The sequence below is a fragment of the Corythoichthys intestinalis genome, chromosome 5, assembly GCF_030265065.1.
Source record: "Corythoichthys intestinalis isolate RoL2023-P3 chromosome 5, ASM3026506v1, whole genome shotgun sequence".
Classification (NCBI taxonomy): Eukaryota; Metazoa; Chordata; class Actinopteri; order Syngnathiformes; family Syngnathidae; genus Corythoichthys; species Corythoichthys intestinalis.
In genome coordinates, this window is record NC_080399.1 from 41,467,452 (window position 1) to 41,490,438 (window position 22,987).

Here is a 22,987-nt window from a genome sequence, read left to right on the forward strand (position 1 = left end):
CCCACGAAGAATAGTCAACAAAAAAGATAGCAATAGTAATCCAAATCTGCGTTTTTTACTCACTCGAAGATCCAGGAATTAGACAGATACCATGGCAATGTCGCAGCCGCGATTAGGCCGTCGATTCCCCAAAATAGACTGATCCGAAAAGCCGCCCTGGGACCGACAAATCAAAAAAATGGACAGATCCGAAACCAATATTGCAGACGCGGTGGGACGGTCGGATCCAGAAAACAGACGATCCCTTACTTGACTGAGGATCCAGGAAAAATGTTCGGGCGCTAGTTGTAACGTGTGGTGGGTAAGATGCGTGCATACAGGGACCAAAAAGGGGGAGAAGCTTCCACTTATGCACATTTATTCAGTAAAAATAATAATTCCACCTTGACCACTCACTTCACTCCCCTTGTTTCCATTTGACTGGAAATTGCATCCAAAAGCAGCACATCGTGGCATTTTACTTGGCGAGTTAAGGCAGCAATAAGCAATTGTTGAACACGAAAGATACCAATGACGTCATCACTGCGAGCCCGCAAACCATGGCGCCAACTAACGGCCAAAATATGGACTAAATATTATAAAATATTGCCATTGATTTAACATTTTATGTGTTTCTAACAACATATTTTAGTACAAGAGAACAAGTGTGGCTTATTAGAGCCTACATGTATTTAAGTTAGAGGATCACTTTAATCTCAGAACTGTGAGCGGATGTACTAACCACTCTTCCTCTGTGGCGCCCTTTAAACTGGAGTTATTTGGGGGGGAAAATTAAAGTTTAAGGCAACTTTTCAAGGGCAAAGTTGCCCAACTCTCATTTCTAATGAGCAGTGTTGTTAATAACAGCGTTTGAGTATAACGGCATTTCTAACGGTGTGCATTATTATCACCAAGTTGGCGTTGTCCCTGTAGACGCTATAACATATTAACAATTTTTTTTTTTTTTATTACCAAAAATAATCACTTTCCATGAATCTTTCTTGAAAAACAACTCGAGCAAAGACAGGAGAGGCAGGAGATTCAGAGCCTTACCTTTATAATGAAAAATACAGTATATCTATATTTGGCGGAAAACACTCAGGTGACTTGAAGTTCTGCTCTCAGAGCCCCAATTTGGCCAAATTTCAAAATTGTCCTATATGCATGTGTCTTAGTTGCCTGGTACAACAGACTCACCGCTGTTCCAGCTATAGAGTCTGGCGACCATTCGGTGGATCAAATTCCCAGGGCAGAGCAAGCCACAGAAAACAGACAGCAGAGTGGACCAATCAGCAACGGGCGGACGTGCCGCTGGTACAGTGACAAGAAACTAGCGCGAGGGAATAAACATACGAGGAGAGCGGAGAACGGAGAAGATTATTCAACATGGCTAGCGCGAGACAGACTGTTGTTTTAGCGACTCGATGCGTTTTTGGTCATTTAAAACTGAATTTAACGCGGATTGGAACATATTCTCAGCTCTCCTGTTTGCCATCTGTGTTGTTATGGAGACGACTTCCAATACGCAAGAGTGACGTTGGTCGTTAAGCACACGTCACGCAAATAAAACAATTTTGATTGCACGGATGATTTCGTTCTGCCTCGAGAGGCCAATAAGGAGATGGGTCCCAGACTCTTCTCACAGTATTTGAAAAATAAAGGGAGAATAGTCTGGCGGTGCCAGGCAAGTGTGATACATCATTAGAAAGCTTAAAATCTCAATTTTCTGGGGGAAGACAATTTTTGAACAAGAGGGCATTTAAAAAAAAATAATAATAAATAAATTTAAACAGCAAAACCCTAACTGTAGATGAGAGCATGAGAGAGCATAATTAAAGACGCCATGATTTTAACGAGATTTTATCGCATACTTACCTTGTTTCGATCCAAAACCTCAATGTAGCATGTATTACGAGTGTCAAGACACAGTTGTGAATGGCCACAGCCGGACTTTTTGGGGATTTAATGGGTGATGGTATTATAACAAGGGTCGCGATGCAGAAATCGCAGACATCAAGGAGTGGTCGAGATTTTCTTTTTCATATATTTTCCCTTTTAAACAACAAACGGACAAATTAAAAATAGTTAGGGGGCTTAATGCACCATGATGCTGCTATAGCAGCATATAGACATATTGCTCTATCAAACACAACAGTTATTTTGGCTTAAAATACAGCAGTTTATTTTAAAGGAGGGGTGCAAGAGCAGAAACTGCTTTTTCAGCCTTGTCTGTGTTTTCCGCCATATAACTTATCTTGGGGGTGTGACGACACGCACAAGTCACGGTTCAGTACGTACCTCGATACAGGGGGAACGGTTCGGTGTGGGTTCAGTACAAGACGAAAAACAAAAAGCCTTTTTTTCCTCACAGCAATTGAATGTGCACCATTACACTCTTATATAGGTGAAATTTAGAAGGAAAAACATGTAAAATGTGACCTACTTTTTTTTAGGATGAAAAAAAAAATCACTTCAATTCAGTTAATACATATATATATACATAACATATTTGATGTGATAGATGTTAAAGAAAGTATAATGTAAGTAGAACATGAAAAGTAACAGTTACTTTGCCGACTAATTACTCTTACAATGAGGTAACCGAGTTACTAACTCAATCACGTGTTGGGAAAAGTTATTTGCCTGAGCCTAATCATTTGTATTAAAACATTAGTTCTTCAATATTGATTAATTGCAGCTCTAAATATGTGCGTTCCATCTCCATTGCCATTGCTGCCGGTGACTGGAGGAAAACTAAAAGGGGAATTCAAAACCGTACAAAGACAAAGCCACACCCCTCTAGTGGCTTGGCAGTTAATTACAGAGCAACCTGTTCCCTTGACGCAGAACTTTGAAGGATCAATGATGAGGAAGGGTCTACGCTGTAGCTCCGCCGTCAACAGAATGCAGACGCATAAATCAGCCCCTATATTCCAGTGCTTCTTATGTATGAATTATGTTAATCCTTAATAACCTCAAACCTCTCTTGTAATAATTGTATTATACTGCTCCAATAAAGTGTTCATGACACTCATTCAGCATTCATCATAAGCGCAAATAAAACCAAATAATAAACTATTAAATAAAACTGTAATTACGATGTTAAACGATGAAGAACAAATTACAAACGCAGTACATTGTTGCACTCGTGTTAATCTGGATACTAGTTTGAGGTTTTTTATTATTAGATGGTCTGGCCATATGTTGAAAAAGACAGATACTGTAAGTATGAGTAGTGTTTCCCCTGTCTGAATAACCAACTGGAATCTGACAACAGTCTTAGATATTTTCATGACAAGGTAGTGATTTACACAGTAATTTACAGATTAAGCGTCACATAAGTGTCATGACGCAACTACAAAAAACAAAAAATACAGGGTGATTTAAAAAGAATCACCCTGTTTCATGATTAAATATCTTATGAAGTAAAAATAGCAAAAAATTTAAACAGCAGCGTCACGTGACAGTTATAGAAAACTGGGAAATCTGACGTTTCAAACACCAACTCCCTCATTCTGATTCATCCATTTACTTTTGAAATATTTGATCATGAAATAGGGTAATTTTTTTGAATCGCCCTGTATAGTAATAATAATAATAATGATGATAATTCAAACAAGCCAGAGCTAGTCATTTTAATTACACGCTGTAAAATTTCTGCTTTATTGTGTGATACATTCCACAACATCAAATGCAACTGGGCTGAACCATATGTTTTACAGCTGTGTGATTAGTACATTTAAGTAGGTTTGATTTTTACTGAAAGAGCAGGGATGAAACTATTCCCTGTAGTTGCAAACAGAAATCAAAATGCAGGAAAATCTTGTTAAAAAAATGCCTGAATGATTAATACTAGATGAAATATGGCCTGAATTATATAATGACAAAATACCAGCTCAACCAATAAGTGTTTTTTTAAGTGTTTCAAAATAATATATATTTTAAACAACATTGATTAACTACTTATTTCTATTCAAGCATCATGGAACAGTCTAATTATACCACAATCATCGGGACAGGGGTGGTTCAAAGGGAAACTTTTTTGTTGTTGCTGGTTTGCTCCCTGAAGGCACTGTAATTAGTATCAGTAGCATCCATGTCTGAACCTCTTTTTGGCTCTCAATTCGTAACGGCATTTCTGTTTGAGACAGTATTACTTTCGAATACCATCAACTTAAAAGCTATTTTATGAATCCTGCCAAAAACCTCTTTATATTTACAGTAGATGTTAGCTTTTTAAAGGCTCCTGAAGAAAAGATAACAAGGTTACATACATGACTAAAGAATGGCATCAAATTTTTAAGTTTAAGAAACTGGTTGTATGTGAAGCTACCATTACCGGGCTTTTCATTTTGGAGTATCTTGTTATAATTTACTGAAAGCGTTAATCTCAATGTGAATGAAACGCCTGATTCATTAGCACCATTTTTGACAGCTTCAACACTTGTTTCTGCATTTCAGTGTGTGACAAATAACATTGTCCAGAACGTCTCCGGTGTTCTAAAGTATGAAAAGAGCAACACAAGAGAGCATAGGAAAACAGATACTGCGCATTCAGTGCATAAACCCAGACGGGAAACATCTGCCTTCGTTTTCTATTTGTGCTACACCAACTAAAAGAAAAACAGCATCCTTGGGTGGTGTGTTTTCTCTCAACGCTAAGCACCTCTTTCTACAGCCCTCACTTTGCCTCGCCACAAAAAAAGCATGGCCACAGGATGTGTGGTTTCTGGGCCTTTGATAGGGTTAAACCAGCAGGGGAGCTATTGAAGAACAACCTTATTATTCAAGACAAGACCTGTAATTCCACAAGCAAACTGATATAAGAAAAGGCAAGGGCAATGAATGAATGAATGAATGAATGAATGCTTTATTTGGACATGGGAAAATAAAAGTAATAAACAAGAAAACAAACAAAACAAATTTAGGGCTGTCCCAAACGACTAATTTTCTCCCGATTAGTCAGCCGACTATTTTTACGATTAGTCGACTAATCTAATAATTAAAAAAAAAAAAATGTTTTTGTTTTGTTTACTAATTTAGCAATGAAATTTTTGTTGACGCTTATCAATTCACAAAAAACATATTGGAACACTTAAATTATTTACTAAAGTACAAATAAACACGTAAATAACAATAATAAATCACAAATAAACAATGACTTCAAATGCTGATAGAATTAACTAGTGTAGCATCCCGATTGAAAAGATGGTCTCTTAAACTGATGGTTTACAACTTTTATTCCATCCTTGATGTAATCACACTGTAAGAGCTACGGTGCACACAAATAAAACAACACAATTAGAAATTAACGAAAACTTTTCACCTTTTTCGTTTTAAACCTTATTTATATATCAATGAATTGCCTATATGAATTTCCTTTACCTTAATTTATTACCTTATCATTGACAATCTCTTCCTTGAGTGCAATCACTGTATATACTGGGTATATTTATGACCTTTTAACGTTATATAATTTTCTATACCATAAAATAAACCATAACATGAAATAAACCTTTCAGTTGGCAATACTAATAGCACTTATAGGCCCATTGTCAATGAAACATTATTATTTAGTAAAGCGACAGCACCCTCTGGTGTACAAAAAATGAAAGAAAATTTTTTTTTACAAACGGTGACGGCGCTTGAGGTGTTTATTCACGGCCGACGTGCAGCCAAGCTTGGGAATGAAGAGACAGGACACAACAGTGTACCCTCCTTTATTTCTTTGAAATAAGTCAATGTTTTGGACACTCTGGTGCGCTTTTTTGGCTTTGTGCCGCTTTCCCCGCTTGCATACAGAGCATCCGACATTCTGAACTTTCCGCGCATATTTTTTTTTAACCCTTCATTAACCGTCGACGGGATGTTGTGCTCGTCGACGGATTTACGTCATCGATGACGTCGACTATGTCGACTAGTCGGGACAGCTCTAAACAAATTAGACAAACCAATTATAATACTTGAGATAACAGCAACAATATTTAAGACAATAATAATAATAGTAATAATCGATAATATTAGAATGTATTCATTGTGTCCAAAAAGGAGTAGGATGAAGCATTTGCTTCACAGATGCCAGATGGAATGATTGATTTATTCCTCTCAGGACAATTGCCCACAATTATAATAGTACAGTATTTCCAACAAGCTGTAGTTGTATTAAATTTATTTCATTAGTTCTTGTAGCAAATGCATAACAATGATAGCTACAATTAAAATATGCACCCATGAACAGGTTAGTTAACAACTTAGATTAACTCAAGGGTTGCCATAATGCAATCCAAGTTGTTATAGATGTCAGAAGGCATGCCGCCAGTGTCTGTAACAAGAATTTACAACATAATAGCTTTGGACACTGTCCCCTTGTAACGGCAGTCCAAAATTCCTTCTTTGTTCATTCTATTTCAAAGGAGCTAATGTTCAATCCACAACAAACAAATGAATTCACACTTCTATCTAAACTACACTGCTTGGATCTATGTAGTTTTTCTCATATGTTCATTTGTCACTCAACTTCTCTTATCTGGTGTTAAATTATTAATTAGTTCGATTAATAAAGTTATCTGATAACAAACATGCTTTGCAAAATAATTTTATGAAAAGTAAAACAAAGAGGTTCATGCTTGCAATAACATTAATTATGACCTACCGTAATTCTGGCAGCAGGATTACACTTTCAAAAGAGCATTAAAAGCAAATACAAAATAAAATACTTGAGTGTTTCTTCAAACTATAGAATTGCACTTTCATTTCACAAGAGCGATAAATGCATTTAAATATAAACTAAAATAGCTGAGCGTAAATGGTAAAACAGTATGAAAAAATAAATCAGCATCTAAGGGCAAAAATCATTTTAATGAAAACTCTGGCCATGTATGTACTAGTATGTATGTCTGACCATGTATTGATTTGCTATTTTTTACGCTTATCAGTTATTTAAAACACACCTGTTCTGTCCTCACTAAATGTGACGTTCTTCATTTTTTGTGAAGCAGTAACAAACACATTAAAACTGAGCAAAAAGACACACATTTTGACAATTAAAGATTTATCACAAAACATTTGGAGTTTAAACGTGTAATTTGTCAAATTGATAGGTAAATTTAGTAGATCAAATGAACCTAAATTAAATAGCAACTGTCCGCTTGCTCAAATGCTACAAATGCTTTTTCTTCTTTTTTTTTTTTTTTTAAACAATTCTCTCAACAAATCGTTCAAACACATATTTCCACCAAAACTGCTAGATATACCTCTGAAATAAAATATGAACACATAAACAAACATATTAGCTCAAAGAAAAACTTACAGCCTTATGTTGGCCTGAACAGGGAGCAGCTGCTCTTCAGCCAGACAAGAGTTATGTCATATTCACAGCTGCCACCAGGGGCCAGTGTATCCTCCGAAATCCATAAAACTAAAGACTGTACAACACTTTCAAAGCAAACCATTGCAACATCACTGTATTTAAATGATTAATCGAAGCAGCAAAATTGAGTTTGAAGCTTTTTTTGTAATCGAGTAATTCAATTTGATCAAGTAATCGTTGCAGCACTAAATGATATTTTTAAGAAGAAAACTTGAACAGCTTTTTTCTTAAGGTAAAATCAACGCAATCTGTAAAGAAGCAGATGAAGGAGGCAAAATTTATGAACAAACCTAAGTTACAATCTAATATAGCAGTTAATACACATGCATGCACACAGACAAAATACTGCACCACACTTATGACATATTGGATTGAAAGAACAACTAGCTCACAACTATTACTTTAAGTGAATACATTTTTTCATTTGTCATGTTATATTCCTCCAAAAGTCCTAATGATAACATGCCAGTGAACACCAGTGAGCAACCATCATTGGTTCACCCATATGGTATCATCTCAGTCAGCACACACCCTGTGTAGCGGAAAAAGAGGCCAATGAAATTCTCTATGGTCTTCTTGGTTTTCAATTAAGACAGCAGTACATGAGAATGAGGTAGGTAGAAGATCTTGCTTGGCTTTCACTTTGGTTACTGTTGCTTTTGTTGCATCTATCTGACCTTCCCCAACTTGTATGTCGTTCAGCCCAAACACATTATTTTTCATGGATACTGACATACATATTACATTAATAAAACACTTTTATACGTATTTTTATCACATTTTTGCTGCAAACCCCGAGGCTTGTTTCCAAATGTAAGTCACAAATCTATCAGCTCATGACTACCTTTAAAAGTGTGAGGGAATTTGTATCCCAGTCTGACGCAACAAAAATCTGTAGAGCCAAAACTGCACCAAGAAGGCATAATAATGAGGGTGCCTTAGTTGTGAGAGGCTGCAGCACTGCAGCTGAATTTGATGCTACAAACTAAAGTGAGTCATGGATTTCCATTTCCCTCCTCAAACTTTAAGGCCACCTAAAAATCCCATCAACAAAGAAATCTGGTGAGATACATACATGATTATGTCATTTAGAAGACAATGCAACAGGGCAAAGAAAAATGACAAACCTTTATCTAATCAAGCATTAACTTTACCAACATTTTCCTCATTGAGTGTTGTTTTTGACTACCAAACAACAATCTAGTATATCACTACACAAATTCCTCTCGTCACTCAGGTTTCAGATAGAAAGACCCCCACTTTATGCGCACACTCTGCAGCTCAGCCAGTCCCCTTTAAAACACAACCAGCAGCGATTGAGATTTCATGAACTCACTACAGTGAAAACTAAGCCTTTGGGAATGTCCACAATGGCAATTTCCCATCTCAGGGGTATCCAGACCACGAAAGGCTGAATGATCAGCATCGAAACAAACTATTACAAAGAAAAAAAAAAAAGAAATTGAGAGAACAAGGATACTTCTCAAAAGCTGAAGTTGCACATAATTATAGTATGCTGCTATGGCAGAATTGACAGAGTTACAAGTTGTGGTCCTGTCCCACATGCCCTCGGGAAGCCTTTAATGGGCAATCATCTCCCTATTTGTGAATATCAGCAGCCAGTTTGAGAGATGACTCTCAGGCAAAAGGATGACATGTCTTCTTCTTAAAAACAAGTATTTGTCATGGTATCTGATTAAAAGGCTTTGTAATTGTCAAAGAATGAACACATCGCTGACAAGATTGGACAGGTGAAACTAAATGTTAGTTCTAGTCATAGACCGACGAGCTACACAAATCCACTCAGTGGTTTAAGGATTACTGCCTGAGGTCTGTGAATGTGATCGACTTGAGGGCAGCTGCTTGGAGCAATGGACAAAGAGGGAGGAGAGGAAGAAAATACAGAAAAGAACAGGCAGATCAGCTTTCAGGGCTCTCTTATTTCACTACCATGCACAAGAGCAAGACTGGGCTTTTTTCTTTTGTGTCTCCCATGGAGCTGGGAGAAGAGAGGCCAGCCTCTCCTGAATGTGCACACACTGACAGGTGGCTCACTGTGCATCATAGACTGATCATAGTGGAAGTGATTCAAATCAGTTACAAAGTACAGTGGTATCTCTACATACGAAGTTAATTCGTTCCAGACCTTGTTTGTAGTCGAAATGGTCGCATGTCAAGCAGGATTTTCCCATATGAATACATTATAATTCCATTAATTCGTTCCACAGCCCGAAAATCTTGACGAAACCCATAATAAATACTGCTGTTATTAGAGCTGGGAATCTTTGGGCACCTAACGATTCGATTACGATTCAGAGGCTCCAATTCGATTATAAAACGATTATTGATGCACCCCCCTCCTTTTTTTTTGTTTTTGTTTTTTAATGTTTTGTACATTAGTTCCAAAATTGTTCAAAAATCCTCTCAGGCTAAACCAAACTACTATATCAGTATCAAGTTAACATATAACAGTAAACAAATATACAAAAATAACAGTAAATAAAAAAACTCCAGTCCCCATTCTGTATCAGCAGCTTTAAACTATATTCAATTAATTTAATGTTGTGAATTAACTGTTACAGTTGTTAAAATTGCTCCCGTTATTCCATAATTTCCCTTCTGTCTACTTTTGTCAAAGTTTTAACACTATTTCATCATTTAAAGATCAATTCAAGACAAGATTCTGTCGATTTAGGAGTATTTTAGATAAAAAGTTAATTAGGTTCGCTACAACAGAGCCTTCTAGAGAGGTCTACTGCTTTAAGATGGCGGCTGTTTACTTACGCCGGAAAGTGTCATTTCGCATCTCTGTTCAATAATACATGTTCTAACACTGATGTCGTCTGTCATTTTGCATCTAGTTCTACATACTGTATATGTGATATCTACTGTAGCCGTATGTTTGTAGCAACTAGCAACTGGGCGTTGTTTGTAGCGGCTGTCAGCCGCAGTCAGGTATGATTGTTTTTTTATCTAGCGGCATGAGTTAAACATGATATTTACTCTCGGTCCGTTCCTCATTGCATCCCAAAGACCGGTTTGACTGTGTTTTACTTCCGCTTTACCTGGTATAATTCAATAATCGGAATTTGGATATTTGTGAATCATTCTCGAATCTTCCACGGCCGAATCGCAAATAATCTAAGAATCAGAAATTTCACACGCCTCTAGCTGTTACTATTACAAATGGCACTTACACATAGCAAAACAAATAATTTATTCATAAAAAACGGAATAATAGAATATTAATAAAAATTCCTGTAATAATGTAACGAATCGGGTACTAATGTGGCGGACGTTTTGCGTGCCTGTGCCTGTACCTGAACGCACCTCGTCGCTGACGTGACAGAAAGGGAGAGGTGCAGTTGAAATTTACTTTCTCTTTTAATGTTCTGTTAATACAACCCATCAACTGCGGCAGACAGTAAGCATGTTGTGTTGCACAAGTTCTGAAATAAATGATAAAAACCTGACGAAGCTGGAGATTTCTTTGGGGATGTTACCACAGTAGTAATTGTCACCTTAACTTATAAAGACTGGCGAACGGAGGTCAGAGGGGGACCGTGGAGATCGTCGACGTTCTACAGTCCTATTGTTGAGCCAGTTCACAGATGCACACCCCACGCTCATATCTTGCTATCATTTCCATCTTCATTTCAATGGTAAGCGTGACCTTTTTCCTTGTTTCACCTGCACCTGCACTAACTTCTTGGAACCTGTGTTGATTTCTCTCACAAGAAAATCCACCATGCGTCCGTCTGCGGCGCTATCATGTCATCGTATTTCGAGCATGTCCGTCGGATGTAGAAACAAATGGAAAGTCTAATTTTACATCGGATGTCGAAAAAATCGTAGGTCAAAGCAATCGTATGTCGAGGTATCACTGTAGATTCAGTTAGGAGCGAGTCGAATCAGTTACAAAGTAGATTCATTTAGAAAATAATTCAGTAAGATTACGATTCAATTCGTCACTGCACAGCTCATTTTGACTGGTTGTATCAATATTCAATAAAGAGTGAAATAAAATACAGTGGCACCTTGAGAAACAATAGCTCAAAAAAACATCCGTTTACGAAGTTTTTCTAAGCTTTAACACTTCAGCGCCACTCGGGGGCGTCAAAGCATTACAAATAAAGGCACTCACAGGATATGACAGCAAATTTAATGTGGTGTTTTAGTAGAGCTTGGAATGAATTAGGAAATTTACATGTAAAACGAGATTCATACGGTAAAAAATCATGATACAGAAGCCACTCCAAAAGCCAATCACATTTACACAAAATAAAAACAACACTGAAGTATTTTTGCATTAAAGAGAGTTTGATTTTGTGGGACTTGTAATAGCGCTGTGACGCTGAAATCACATAAATCTTTTCGCATCTGTATGCGGTAGGGCGTTACCTACCGGGAGGAAATATATTGCAACAGGGCGTGTAGTGTCCATAACTTGGGTTATGGGTTGGTGGGATTCATGATAACATTATTATCAAAATGCCTGACAATTCAAAGAAAGCTCAACAATGATTTGTAGGTAAAAAGTTAACCAAATTCAAGCAAAAGTAAATCATTGTTAGTGCAGTAGGGTTAGTATGGTTGCAGTAGAAGGCAATCAGATAAATTCCATTTTTATTGCTGCTTCTTACAATACAAAACCCTGCTTCAAGGCAATAACAAAAAATCCTGCCACACAGGGTGGTCTTTGGTTATTGATTCTCAAGGCAGCTGACACAAAGACATCCTCGCTTAGGTCACGAGGTTATGTTGGAAGAAAGGGAAAATAGGGGAGGGGGAAATAGAGTCACAAGATCAGTAAATTAAACTTGTGATCACAGGCTGCACCAGTGATTGGGAATTAATAAAACTTTTGGGGAAATTGTGTTCAAGCCAATAAGAGAAAAGTGAAAGGTTGTGCAGTGATATTGCTGGATCAGATAAGTGCCGACATCAGTGCTCTTATTTAATATTGGTTAATCTCTAAAATCACACTTTTCCCACATTGTTGATCCTGAAAAGTAAAGTTGTGGATCGATTGCTAGGGTCTCTATAACCCATGGCATATAACCTTGATACCCATCGCAAAAGATATCATATTGTGAATGTAAACCCTGGAGTAATGAAGCTGTCAGAAATGTACGCATATTTCTACTCATCTTTATAAACTCGCACTTGGCCCAAGACATCTTTCGAGTGGCAAATGAAACTGCTGAATACAGATGCAGATTAAAACAAGTCTGTGTTCATGACCTCTTCCTTCATTTATTCTCACACTGACCTCATACCGCCTCATCCCCTTCCCCCAATCTCATTCCCTCTAATCCAGTCCAACTAGGTGGCTGGCAGCAGCATGGCCTGATGGTCAAACTGTGTATGTCTGCCTTCCTGTCTCTCCATCTGCTTGGCGTCCAGAGACCATTCAAAGGAATTAAAGCTGTCCACAAAGTAGCAAAAAATCTCTCGAAATCATGCTTGGACACTCTTTTTTTCCCGTGTTAATTTACTGTAATTCTTCAGTTCACTTTCTTTCTGGTCCAATTATATAATCGCAGCTGTACCTTCTATTAGCTAATTGAGGGCCACATTGAATCACTCTGTTCATTACCACTCGCATATCAGTGATTCCTCTTCATGGCCTGACACTTAGTAGTAGAGAGACTGAGCTAACTACAGCAAAGAATCATAACTGCAGTAAATAAACAAAAACAAAGTACCCCCCCCCCAAAAAAAAAATAGTATATAAACTCAAAGGCTAATGTATGTACTGTATATCGACAAGAACAAGCTCTTAAGCAAGTGTCATACCACAGTGGTTTGACAGAAATGACCAGTCAATTTGAGCACAAAATTTTGAAGTTACTCTCTTACGACTTTATGATGTAGTTATAAAAATAAAATGCGAGTGTTGATGTGTTAAAGTGAGGCACATTATGGTGGGTTCACCATCGTTGTGTTGTTGCACAACCTCTGTGTAGGCAACTGAAAGGACCATTTGGTGGGGAGGGTGCAGCAATGTCTGGGTGGCCTTTGTGACTTCACTGAAAAGCACAGCAGGGAAAGTGTTGCTTTGGTTGTGTTCGGCAGTTTATGAAAGCTGCAAAGGGGATGTGTGGCCACAGATGGGATGTCAATAACATCATTCAACCACCAAAGCACACACAAACGCCAGAGTCAATGCCATACCACAAAATGCATTCACGTCATGCATAATAGTTGAGAACACTGGGACAGTGAAAACTTATATGTGTGATGTTCTAAAGAGGTGCTTCAGAGGTGTCAAGATTCCATTAGTTCACCAACTTCTAAGTGCCATCAACACCTCTCGGAGGCCATAGGGAGGACACTTCCTAATCCACTTTTGTCTTAGGGGCCGTTTACACGGTGACTCTCCCAGAAGACGAAAAATTTCATGTTTGCATTTACATGGGCCCGTCTCCATTCGAACAATGTTGCAATTCCGCATGAAAACGATGTAGTATTCATGCCAGGCCCTAGGAAGCAGTCCAGATTTACAAGGCTAAAGCAAATGATGCACTATGACCCCACCAAAGTTCCTCAGCCCGGAAAAAAAATATGCCCGCCCACTCGAAGCGATGGCATTTTTTCTTTTTGTTAAAAAAGGCACAAAAATGGAAACATTCAACGTATTTAATTTAAAGATGTTATTAAAACAGTCAATTAAAGCCAACATTCCGCCATATTTGCTGTTTTTAATGTTTAGTAGCACCGCAGCGCACGCCCAATGAGACGTGTAGGAGTGCTGACGTTATCGGCGCGGTGTCGTGCCGCGGGAGCCTTTGATATGCATGCGGAGATAGCCCCCCTCAATTGAATTCTTCCACTTTGGAGGCAGGATTCAGAATTTTTCGTCTTCGCCAACAACATTTGCACGCGAGGCAACTCCGCAACACAGTCATTGCGTCTTCGTGTCGCCATGTAAACTGCCCCTGAGGTACACAACATTCTGTTGTGTTACTCTGTCAATTAACCTAAAAGTAACATTAACATGAAGTTTTGTAAGTAATTATGCTTGGGATGAAACAAGTAATTAGAGAGGAAAAAGGTAAAATATTCCAACAACAAATCGGAACATTAAAAAAATAAAACAAACTCCAGCATGAGGATAGCCAATTATTCGGTTCACAGGAACTATTATATTTACACAGTTATGGAAAACTAAAAAGCGGGCGGCTTTTGCAATTTTCAGTGCGGAATCAAAGCTTTTATGCCCTTCAGCCACGTACATATTGTTTTATTTTATATATCTTAATTGAAACTAAACTGCACTCTACGTTTGCAGAGGCACTGGCTCCAATTTCAAGTAGTGAAGTCAAATCAAAAGAGGCCACCTTGAGGATGGTGTAGGGTTGCACCCCTGTTAGAAGCTCAAGGGATGCCGTCATGAAGTCATAACCTCAAGATCATAAGCAATAGGTATCTGATATCAAATCTGCATTATGGAAGAGCTACTTTGAGAGAATCCCGCCCAAACGTGCCTCAACATGTTGATGGAAAGTGTTATTCGATCTTTCATGTAATCAATATTTGTTGCAAGTGGTTGAACATAAACTTTGTTATTAACATAGCACTTCTTTTAAAGAAAAATATCTAACGTCACAGGTCTACTTTTTTTCCAAAAGAATTCAAATGTCTGAAAAATTGCAGTAATAAAATTGTCAAAAAATTCCAAATTGTTTTTTTGGCTTTAGATTAAAAAAAATGTTTGTGTGAAATTGGTGCATAATACCGTATTAAATCGATCAAAGGCCGTTGAACCAAATCAAAAACAAATGGAAACGTGGCAAACTTCATAATATTGCTAATTACTAGAGCTGGGAATCTTTGGGCACCTAACGATTCGATTACGATTACAATTCAGATGGTCCGATTCGATTCTAAAACGATTATTGATGCACCCCCCCCCCCTTTTTTTTTTAATTTTTTTTTTTATTTTTTAAATGTTTTGTACATTAGTTCAAAAATTGTTCAAAAATACTCTCAGGCTAAACCAAACTACTATTTCAGTATCAAGTTAACATATAGCAGTAAACAAATATACAAAAATAACAGTAAACAAAAAACTCCAGTCCCCATTCTGTATCAGCAGCTTTAAACTACATTCAATTAATTTAATGTTGTGAATCAACCGTTAAAGTTGTTAAAATTGCTCCCATTAATCCATAATTTCCCTTTTGTCAACTTTCGACATGTGAAAGTTTTAAAACTATTTTAAAGATAGATTCAAGTCAATATTTTACCGATTTAGGAGTATTTTAGATAAAAAGTTAATTAGGTTTGCTTGGAAGGTTCGCTACAACAGCCTCGCAGAGAAGTGTACTGCTTTAAGATGGCGGCCGTTTACTACGTATGCATCTAGCTTTTTGTAGATGTGCTGCAAACGCTATCGCTACCGTAGTGCATCTAGTCTTATATAAATGATATCTACCGTAACATTATGTGGATGACGTACTTTTGTAGCAGCTTCAGGTATGTTGTTGTGTTTTTTTTATCTCGTGGCATGAGTTGAGCTAGAGCCGTGAGTTGAGCATTGGCATTACCCGAGGGGCCGGGTAATGAGAAGCATGATGTTTAGCTACTCTCGCTCCGTTGCTCATTGACCGCGCAGCGCGCTGAGTGTGTTGTACTTCCGCTTTACTTGGCATATTTCAATAATCGGAATTTGGATGTTTGTGAATCGTTCTCGAATCTTCCACGGCCGAATCGCGAATAATCTAAGAATCGGAAATTTTGCACACCTCTACTAATTACTTTACTGATGTCCAAAGAAACGATATCGTACAGTATATTATACAAAATACTATTCAATAGGTTGACACAGAAATGAACAAAATTTGCATCTTTCTGAAAGTGAGAAAGAACAGATTATTTGTCTCATTATTGTTATTATTATATGTATTGTTGGAGATTGGAGTGTTAGTGCAGTTAGATTAGGAAGAAACATTTGCATGAATAAAGCTATGGGGATGTCACCTTTTCACCTTGACAAAAATAACTTTAAATTAATGAATAGGATGTTAAACATATTGGTGCAAATATGTTGATGGATTGTTTCTCAAGAGGATTTAAACATGTCACATATTTCTATGTTCAAAATGAGCATAATACGGCTCGCGGTCATGATCAAGGAGCTATGTTGAAAATGTGTCATTTACCTGTCAGCTCGTGTATGATTTTCTTGGCTGTTTGTTTTTAACATCTTGAGCAAACAGTGTCCTGTATGTATGTATCTACTAATAGAAATATCAATACTATTTTACAAACTAGTTTTTAAATGTTAGGTTGTAATGAATGCCTGTGGCTGACATATGTGTGTCTTCAAACAAACAAATCTGAGATCAATAGCACACAATATGACTCATGTTATTGATCTCTGTCAATTGCTGTGTCCAACTTTTTTGGCTGCATGTGATGTGTTACTCTAGTCACAAAATTATTCAAAAATATATTTGTGAAACAAGTAAATTTCAGCATCACTAACATAAAAACACTAACTTACAGATTGTCCTCAGGGGATTCATAAATAGAATCTTGTTGTGTTCATTCATATTCCGTTGTGCTTATCTTCACGAGAGTGCTGGAACCTATCCCAGCCGAGTATGGGCAATAGGCGGGGTACACCTCGAATTGGTTGTCAGCCAATCGCAGGGTACAAAGAGGCAAAAAAACATTTACGCACACACTCATACCTGAGGATAATTTGAAGTTGTGAATCAGCCTACCATGAATGTTTTAGAATGTGGGAGGAAAGCACAGGTACAGTGGGAACTCAACACAGGAAGGCTGCAGCCCGGGATTGAACCCTTGATCTCAGAACTGTGAGGCAGATGTGCTAAAAACTCAATCACAGTGGCATGCTGCCTTGCTCGTTCCCAATCTAAGAAAAAAATCTGAGCAGCAGGTTGAAGCCGAACAGAAAATGGGAAACTTTACATCATCATTTTTGGTTCTGTATCCCCCATGACTATGCATCATTCCTTGTTCCAGCTCTTAGTCATTGTCACGGTAAAGCCTGAGTTACACTCCCGCGTTGCGGTGACGGCGTAGCGACTACGGCGTCATTCGACGCTCTGTAATTCACCGCCAAGCCACTAGAGGGATGTGGCGTTATGTTTGTACGGTTTTGGGGCATGCTTGTTTACTTCCGCTAGTCGGAGAAAAAATAAACAATGCAAGATGGAACTCTTGAAAGTAAATATTCTGCTCATCAACACTGAATAAATATTGAACATACAAATGTTGACGGGCAGGCGACGCAGAAGACGGTTTCGAGGCGGTCTGGCCGACTTTTGATGCCGCACAGAGAGTTTTAGACTCGGGTGGAGAGAGCTAGCTGTGGCGGCTAGCTTCAAACTGGCGTCGAGCACTGCGCTCAAGGTCTGCAAAGCCCTCCAGCCTGATTTGTTTGCCGTGTCCTACAACCAGCCAGTGGGAAGCCATAGCAGATTTCTGGCGTCTAGGGAACTTCCCAAACTGCGTTGGGAGGCTTGATTTTAAGGTTATCATAAAAAGCACCGAGGCACTCTCAATCAGTGATGATGTATTGTGTGTGTGAACTGTCTGTTATTGAAAATTAAAGATCAAAACAACTCTTTTGACACCAAATCTGTGCTTTATTCTTCATATACTTGAAACATATGTACACAGTAAATGATGAAGTGCACCAACCAAAAATACGACATAAAGTGATTAAAAGTTGGCAGTTTTTGGCCGACTGTGTCACCGCTTCGTGTGGCCACTCGATTCCGACCACCCACGTCTCGGTGGTTCTTCCATTTATTTATTTTTTCGATCGCCGACCTTGCCATTTGGCAGTCACAATAATAATTTCTTGACGAGACTTGCTCTTCGATGATACTCCCGTCGGCTTGGTGCATTTTTGCGTGTAGAAAATAATGTTTGATTCTATTCTACAATGGCGGTGTTTTCGCCCGGAAACAACAGTCTGAGCGGACCAATCACAGCCCGTTTTCGCTACGCGTCTACGCGACGCGAAGGTTAGAAAAATCAAGAGGTGCGCGTCAGGCTACGGAGTAGGGTCGTAACTCGATTCTTCCTTGACGGCGTAGGTCTGACGCGGAAGTATAACTCGGCCTTAAGAAGGAACGGGGAGTAGATGGCTTCATTGTTCTTGTAAATGAGAATACTGTGTGCTGTTGAACCTGAAGTCTAATGCCCCTGATGACAAAAAATTTAAAACTTGCATGGTCGCCTATCATGCAAGTTGTCATCACATCGATTGAGAGCTCTGTTTAGCAAGCAGCAATAAAAATTTAAATGGGTATACTTTTGTTTCATCTCTGCATTGGTTTTTGCAGGACAAAACATCATGAGACATGTGCATTATATGATTAACCCATTGGTTGCCACTGACAGCTCTGGACGTCACATCCATTTTGACTGGGAGAGGCTGGCAGCCGGTATTCGCTAGCATCGTCAATGGGATAGAGATGTAGCATTCACTGCCATTCCTCCCAGTTCAAATTAAGTGGACAGCTGTTGCCATCAATGGCAGTCAATGATTTAGTATGTGGGACCATGCTTTGCTTTCTCCACAAAGGTTGTGAAAGACATGAAAACTATTAAGAGTGACTTATTTTGACACGAAGCCAATTACATTGTATCACAAAAGTGAGTACACCCCTCGCATTTCTGCAGATATTTAAGTATATCTTTTCATGGAACAAAGCTGACCAAATGACACTTTGACACAAAGAAAAGTAGTCTGTGTGCAGCTTATATAATAGTTAATTTATTTCCCCCTCAAAATAACTCAAAATATAGCCATTAATATCCAAACCCCTGGCAACAAAAGTGAGTACACCCCTTAGAAACTACGTACATCCCTAAATGTCCAAATTGAGTACTGCTTGTCATTTTCCCTCTAAAATGTCAAGTGACTCGTTACAGGAGTGCTGTCAGCATTGCTGCAGAGATTGAAGAGGTCGAGGTTCAGCCTGTTACTGCTCAGATCATACGCCGCACTCTACATCAAATTGGTGTGCATGGCTGTCACCCCAGGAGGAACCCTCTTCTGAAGACTGTACACAAGAAAGCCCGCCCGTCTCATCAGACCATAGGACATGGTTCCAGTTATTCATGTGCTTTGTTGACATGTCTTCAGCAAACTGTTTATGGACTTTCTCTGCAGAAATGCGAGGGGTGTACTCACTTTTGTGATACACTGTAAGTATGCAACCCGAGTAAGGATAAGCGGCACGAAGAAGAACTTTGCCTCCACAGTTAATGAAGATTTTACGATGTTGTTAATTGTACCCTGGAAAGGCATCTATTTCCATCATTTCCTGTGGTTGAAATTGTTTCGAAATACAAATTAGAGGTAAAGATACACGATAATATTGGTCACGGATAATTATCGGCCGATAATGGCAATTATGACGTCACACAGATAATCCAGATAATAAAAAAATTCAACCGATAATGCAATCCGATAATTATATACTTGATTTTGCCTCCAAATGTGCGCAACCGAAGAATTCAGCACGTCGCCTCCTCAACCCCTCCCCTCTCTGAAGCCCCTGAGGGAGGAGGGGTTGAGGAGGCGGAGTTACAAGACAAGAAGTAGTTACTAGTTGAATATTATGGCGGCTGTTACTAAAAAAACGACGCTCTCGCCATCTGCAAAACGTTCCGTATAAGTTCCACGAGGCAGAAAGAACGCGTCCTCATTCAAAACCACTAACCCAGCAGCCATTTAAAACTGCATCACAAAGAATTTTGGAACAAATACGAGGCTGCTGCTAGCAGGAATGCTAAAGCTATTGTAAACACTAAGTTAAACTACAGGGCTTGTGACGATACAGAGTCGGGCTGTTTGGGAATGCAGCCCAAGGTGGGTGGTAAATTCGCATCTAAGGCTAAACACCGGCACTACTGGAGACCGACAGTCGGCAAGTAGCCGTCTTCTGACGGAGCCCGCCGCTCTGGCCAGTCCGGCAGGCCGCCGCCGCCTCGCCATAGGCGGGGCGGGCCGAGACCGGTTCCCCGGCCTTTGGACCTCCGGCGAACACCCCGGTTTTTCGAGCGTTCCCCCACGGCGTGCGGCCAGAGCCAGGACCTGAATACGCCGCGGCGAACCGGCCGGATTATCCGGGACGAATGTAGCTGCCGCCGCCGCCGAGACAAGACACAGTTTTTTTTTTTTTTACCTTAATGACCCGAGAACCAAAGCCCTGGATAAAAGAAATAATGCAGTTTATACGACCACCATTCTTCATGAAAAAGTGATGTCCGGTAAGCAAGCTTATCATGACGGCACAGTGGTTATAAGATAATTTAAACATGGAGAAAACGAAGTGAGCCAGTCAATAATGCATTCACAATGTGAAATGACGAGCGGTCAGATGACTTTGTAATGCTGCCTTTATTTTCGGCTTAATAAAACTCAGGCACAAAACAACACGCACGTGGATGCGAGCTCCAACTCCGTCCAAATAGTACTGCCGTGTAGCAGTTTAGCTGCTGTAACGCAAATGTCGTGAAAGCCGCAAATGTAAACAAAGCGCTCCAGAATGGGTACATGACATCTCGCTCTTTTGAGGTAATCATTTTCACAGTGTGCAACAAAGCATATAACATTAGCAATCACTTTTCAAATTATTTAACTTATTTCTCTGCTCAATTACAGTCACAGTAGGTAATCAAATTCTTAAATCGATATTCTGTAGCCACAAATATTATTCAAAATCTTTCCTTCTTCAAGTTTTTTTTTTTTTAGGATTAAGTATAATAATGTATTGCTTAAAACAAGGCTGTTAAAATTATTTTCAGCTAGCTATTTTTCTTCCAAGAAATCTGAGAGAAATACACTTGAAGCGATGGCAGATAATTTCACTTATTGCCAATAGATTTACACTTAAAACTGACTAGTTTTAAGGAGGTGTGTTTTGCAGCGGATTAATGTTATATATGTTAGGAATGGCTTACTTTTAAATGCATTTTTGTGCAATTTAGGTATTTACTCTGTAAGTAATTGTTGCCAAAGGTTTACCATTACACAATGTCAGACAATCTGTCATTATTTAGATGTTTGAACTGACGACTTGTTCATACTTTATGTTGAAAAAAAGAGCAATAAATTATATTTTTGCACAGTAATATTTTCTTTTGTGTATACTTTAAAATTTTACATAAATCTTTTAATAGAATTATCGGCTTGACATTATCGGTTATCGGTTGGAATGAGGAGGAAATTATCGGTTATCGGTATCGGTTGAAAAATGCATTATCGTGCATCACTAATTAGAGGTTTTCCAGTGACCCAGACGGGATTGTGTTCCACTGTATGTGGTATTGTGGCATGCAACAGGCAGAGATCAACAGGGCTGCTTGGCTTGAAGCCAAATCTCCATGACTACTACTCTGGAGCAGGCTAATGCGTCTTTCCTGTGTGTCAGTCTATTTGTATATGACATTAAGTCATACCTTCTAAGAGGGCTTAGAATGGCATCCTTACACATCATCCTTTAGTATGCGCGTTTGGGGTTTGTGCAGCAATAGTAAACAAAGAAGTAGCAACTTTTCCTAATTGCCCTGAGCAATACATCGGGTCTTCATACAGGTGTTCTGTCTCAACATGTATTTTTTGATTTTTTAAGTCACAATTCTGCTACGGCCTAAAAAGACTTTAGCATGTATTTAGCACTATCGTATAGAAACATGAAACAGGCTTAGATGGTGGGAAAGTTGACGTTTAGATTGCTGATTTCTCTTTGCTAATGTTGCTCATTCAAAACGCTTCAGTAAACCACCAGATATCTGTAACACAGGGTAGTAGTCATATGGTCATACGTCTGTGCACAAAGCACTGCTGGAGGTCACACATTCCAAACTTTTTAAATCACTAGCTAACGCCTCGCTGATGAACTAGCCTGCCTGCAGTTTTCCAGCCTTCCCGTTAAAAAGACAAATATTCCAGTTACTTCTTACCTTTCACTTGACTCTCGTAGTCCGCGATTATTTCTTTATCCTTTTTAAACCTCGGCGAAGACATCTTCTGACCGCCTGTCGTTCAAAATGATGTAGTTATAAGTGCTTGTCAACAAGCGGAAGGGTTACAAAAGGGGACTCATCCCAAAGTGGACGAGGAAAGGGCGCGCGACCAAGTGATTAAGCTCCCAGGAGAAAACGCTTACTTCTTCATTGATAATCTTCCTGCTTAGCGGGTAGGCGATGCGCAATCCTATTCCAACCAACAGATCCGCACAACTTCTAGATCGTCCTCTCGCTACCACGGGAAACCAAACAAAACCCTACAAAACCATGCAAGTTTTGAGGGGCTCTGTAGCGCAGCATCATCCGCAGTTAGCACCACCGCGTAGAAAAGTAGTGCCCCAAAGCCGCGTCGAGGTGGAACAAAGTCGACTTGAATGAATTGAGGTATATATCCGATTTTAGTTGTTCGGAGTAAAGAGACACGCAAATACTTCCACACTGCCCGCTCTCTTTGGGCGCTTTTTCGCCTCTTAACTCAAGGCAGGCACAGGATAGAGGCAGACAAGTAGGCTGGCCGACTGCAGCACAACCACACACGACAGCAGAGCCAAGCAGGAGGGAGGGAGGAAGGGAAACGCGCGCACACAAATAGTCGCACACACACGCACATGA

General features: G+C 39.1%; 1 protein-coding gene across 5 annotated transcripts in view; it reads right to left on the minus strand.

Annotated features, from left to right (window-relative positions):
- The window catches only part of srgap1a (SLIT-ROBO Rho GTPase activating protein 1a), an 84,692-nt gene extending 61,793 nt beyond the window's left edge, over positions 1-22,899 (minus strand). For 4 of the 5 annotated variants that reach the window (XM_057837129.1, XM_057837128.1, XM_057837127.1 and 1 more), the window contains exon 1: positions 22,310-22,899. In XM_057837129.1, the coding sequence (XP_057693112.1) occupies positions 22,310-22,373 (64 nt within the window). In that variant the 5' untranslated portion in view covers positions 22,374-22,899. The remainder of the gene's footprint in view (positions 1-22,309) is intronic. The other variant, XM_057837126.1, reaches the window with a different exon arrangement.
- Positions 22,900-22,987: the final 88 nt, after the last annotated feature.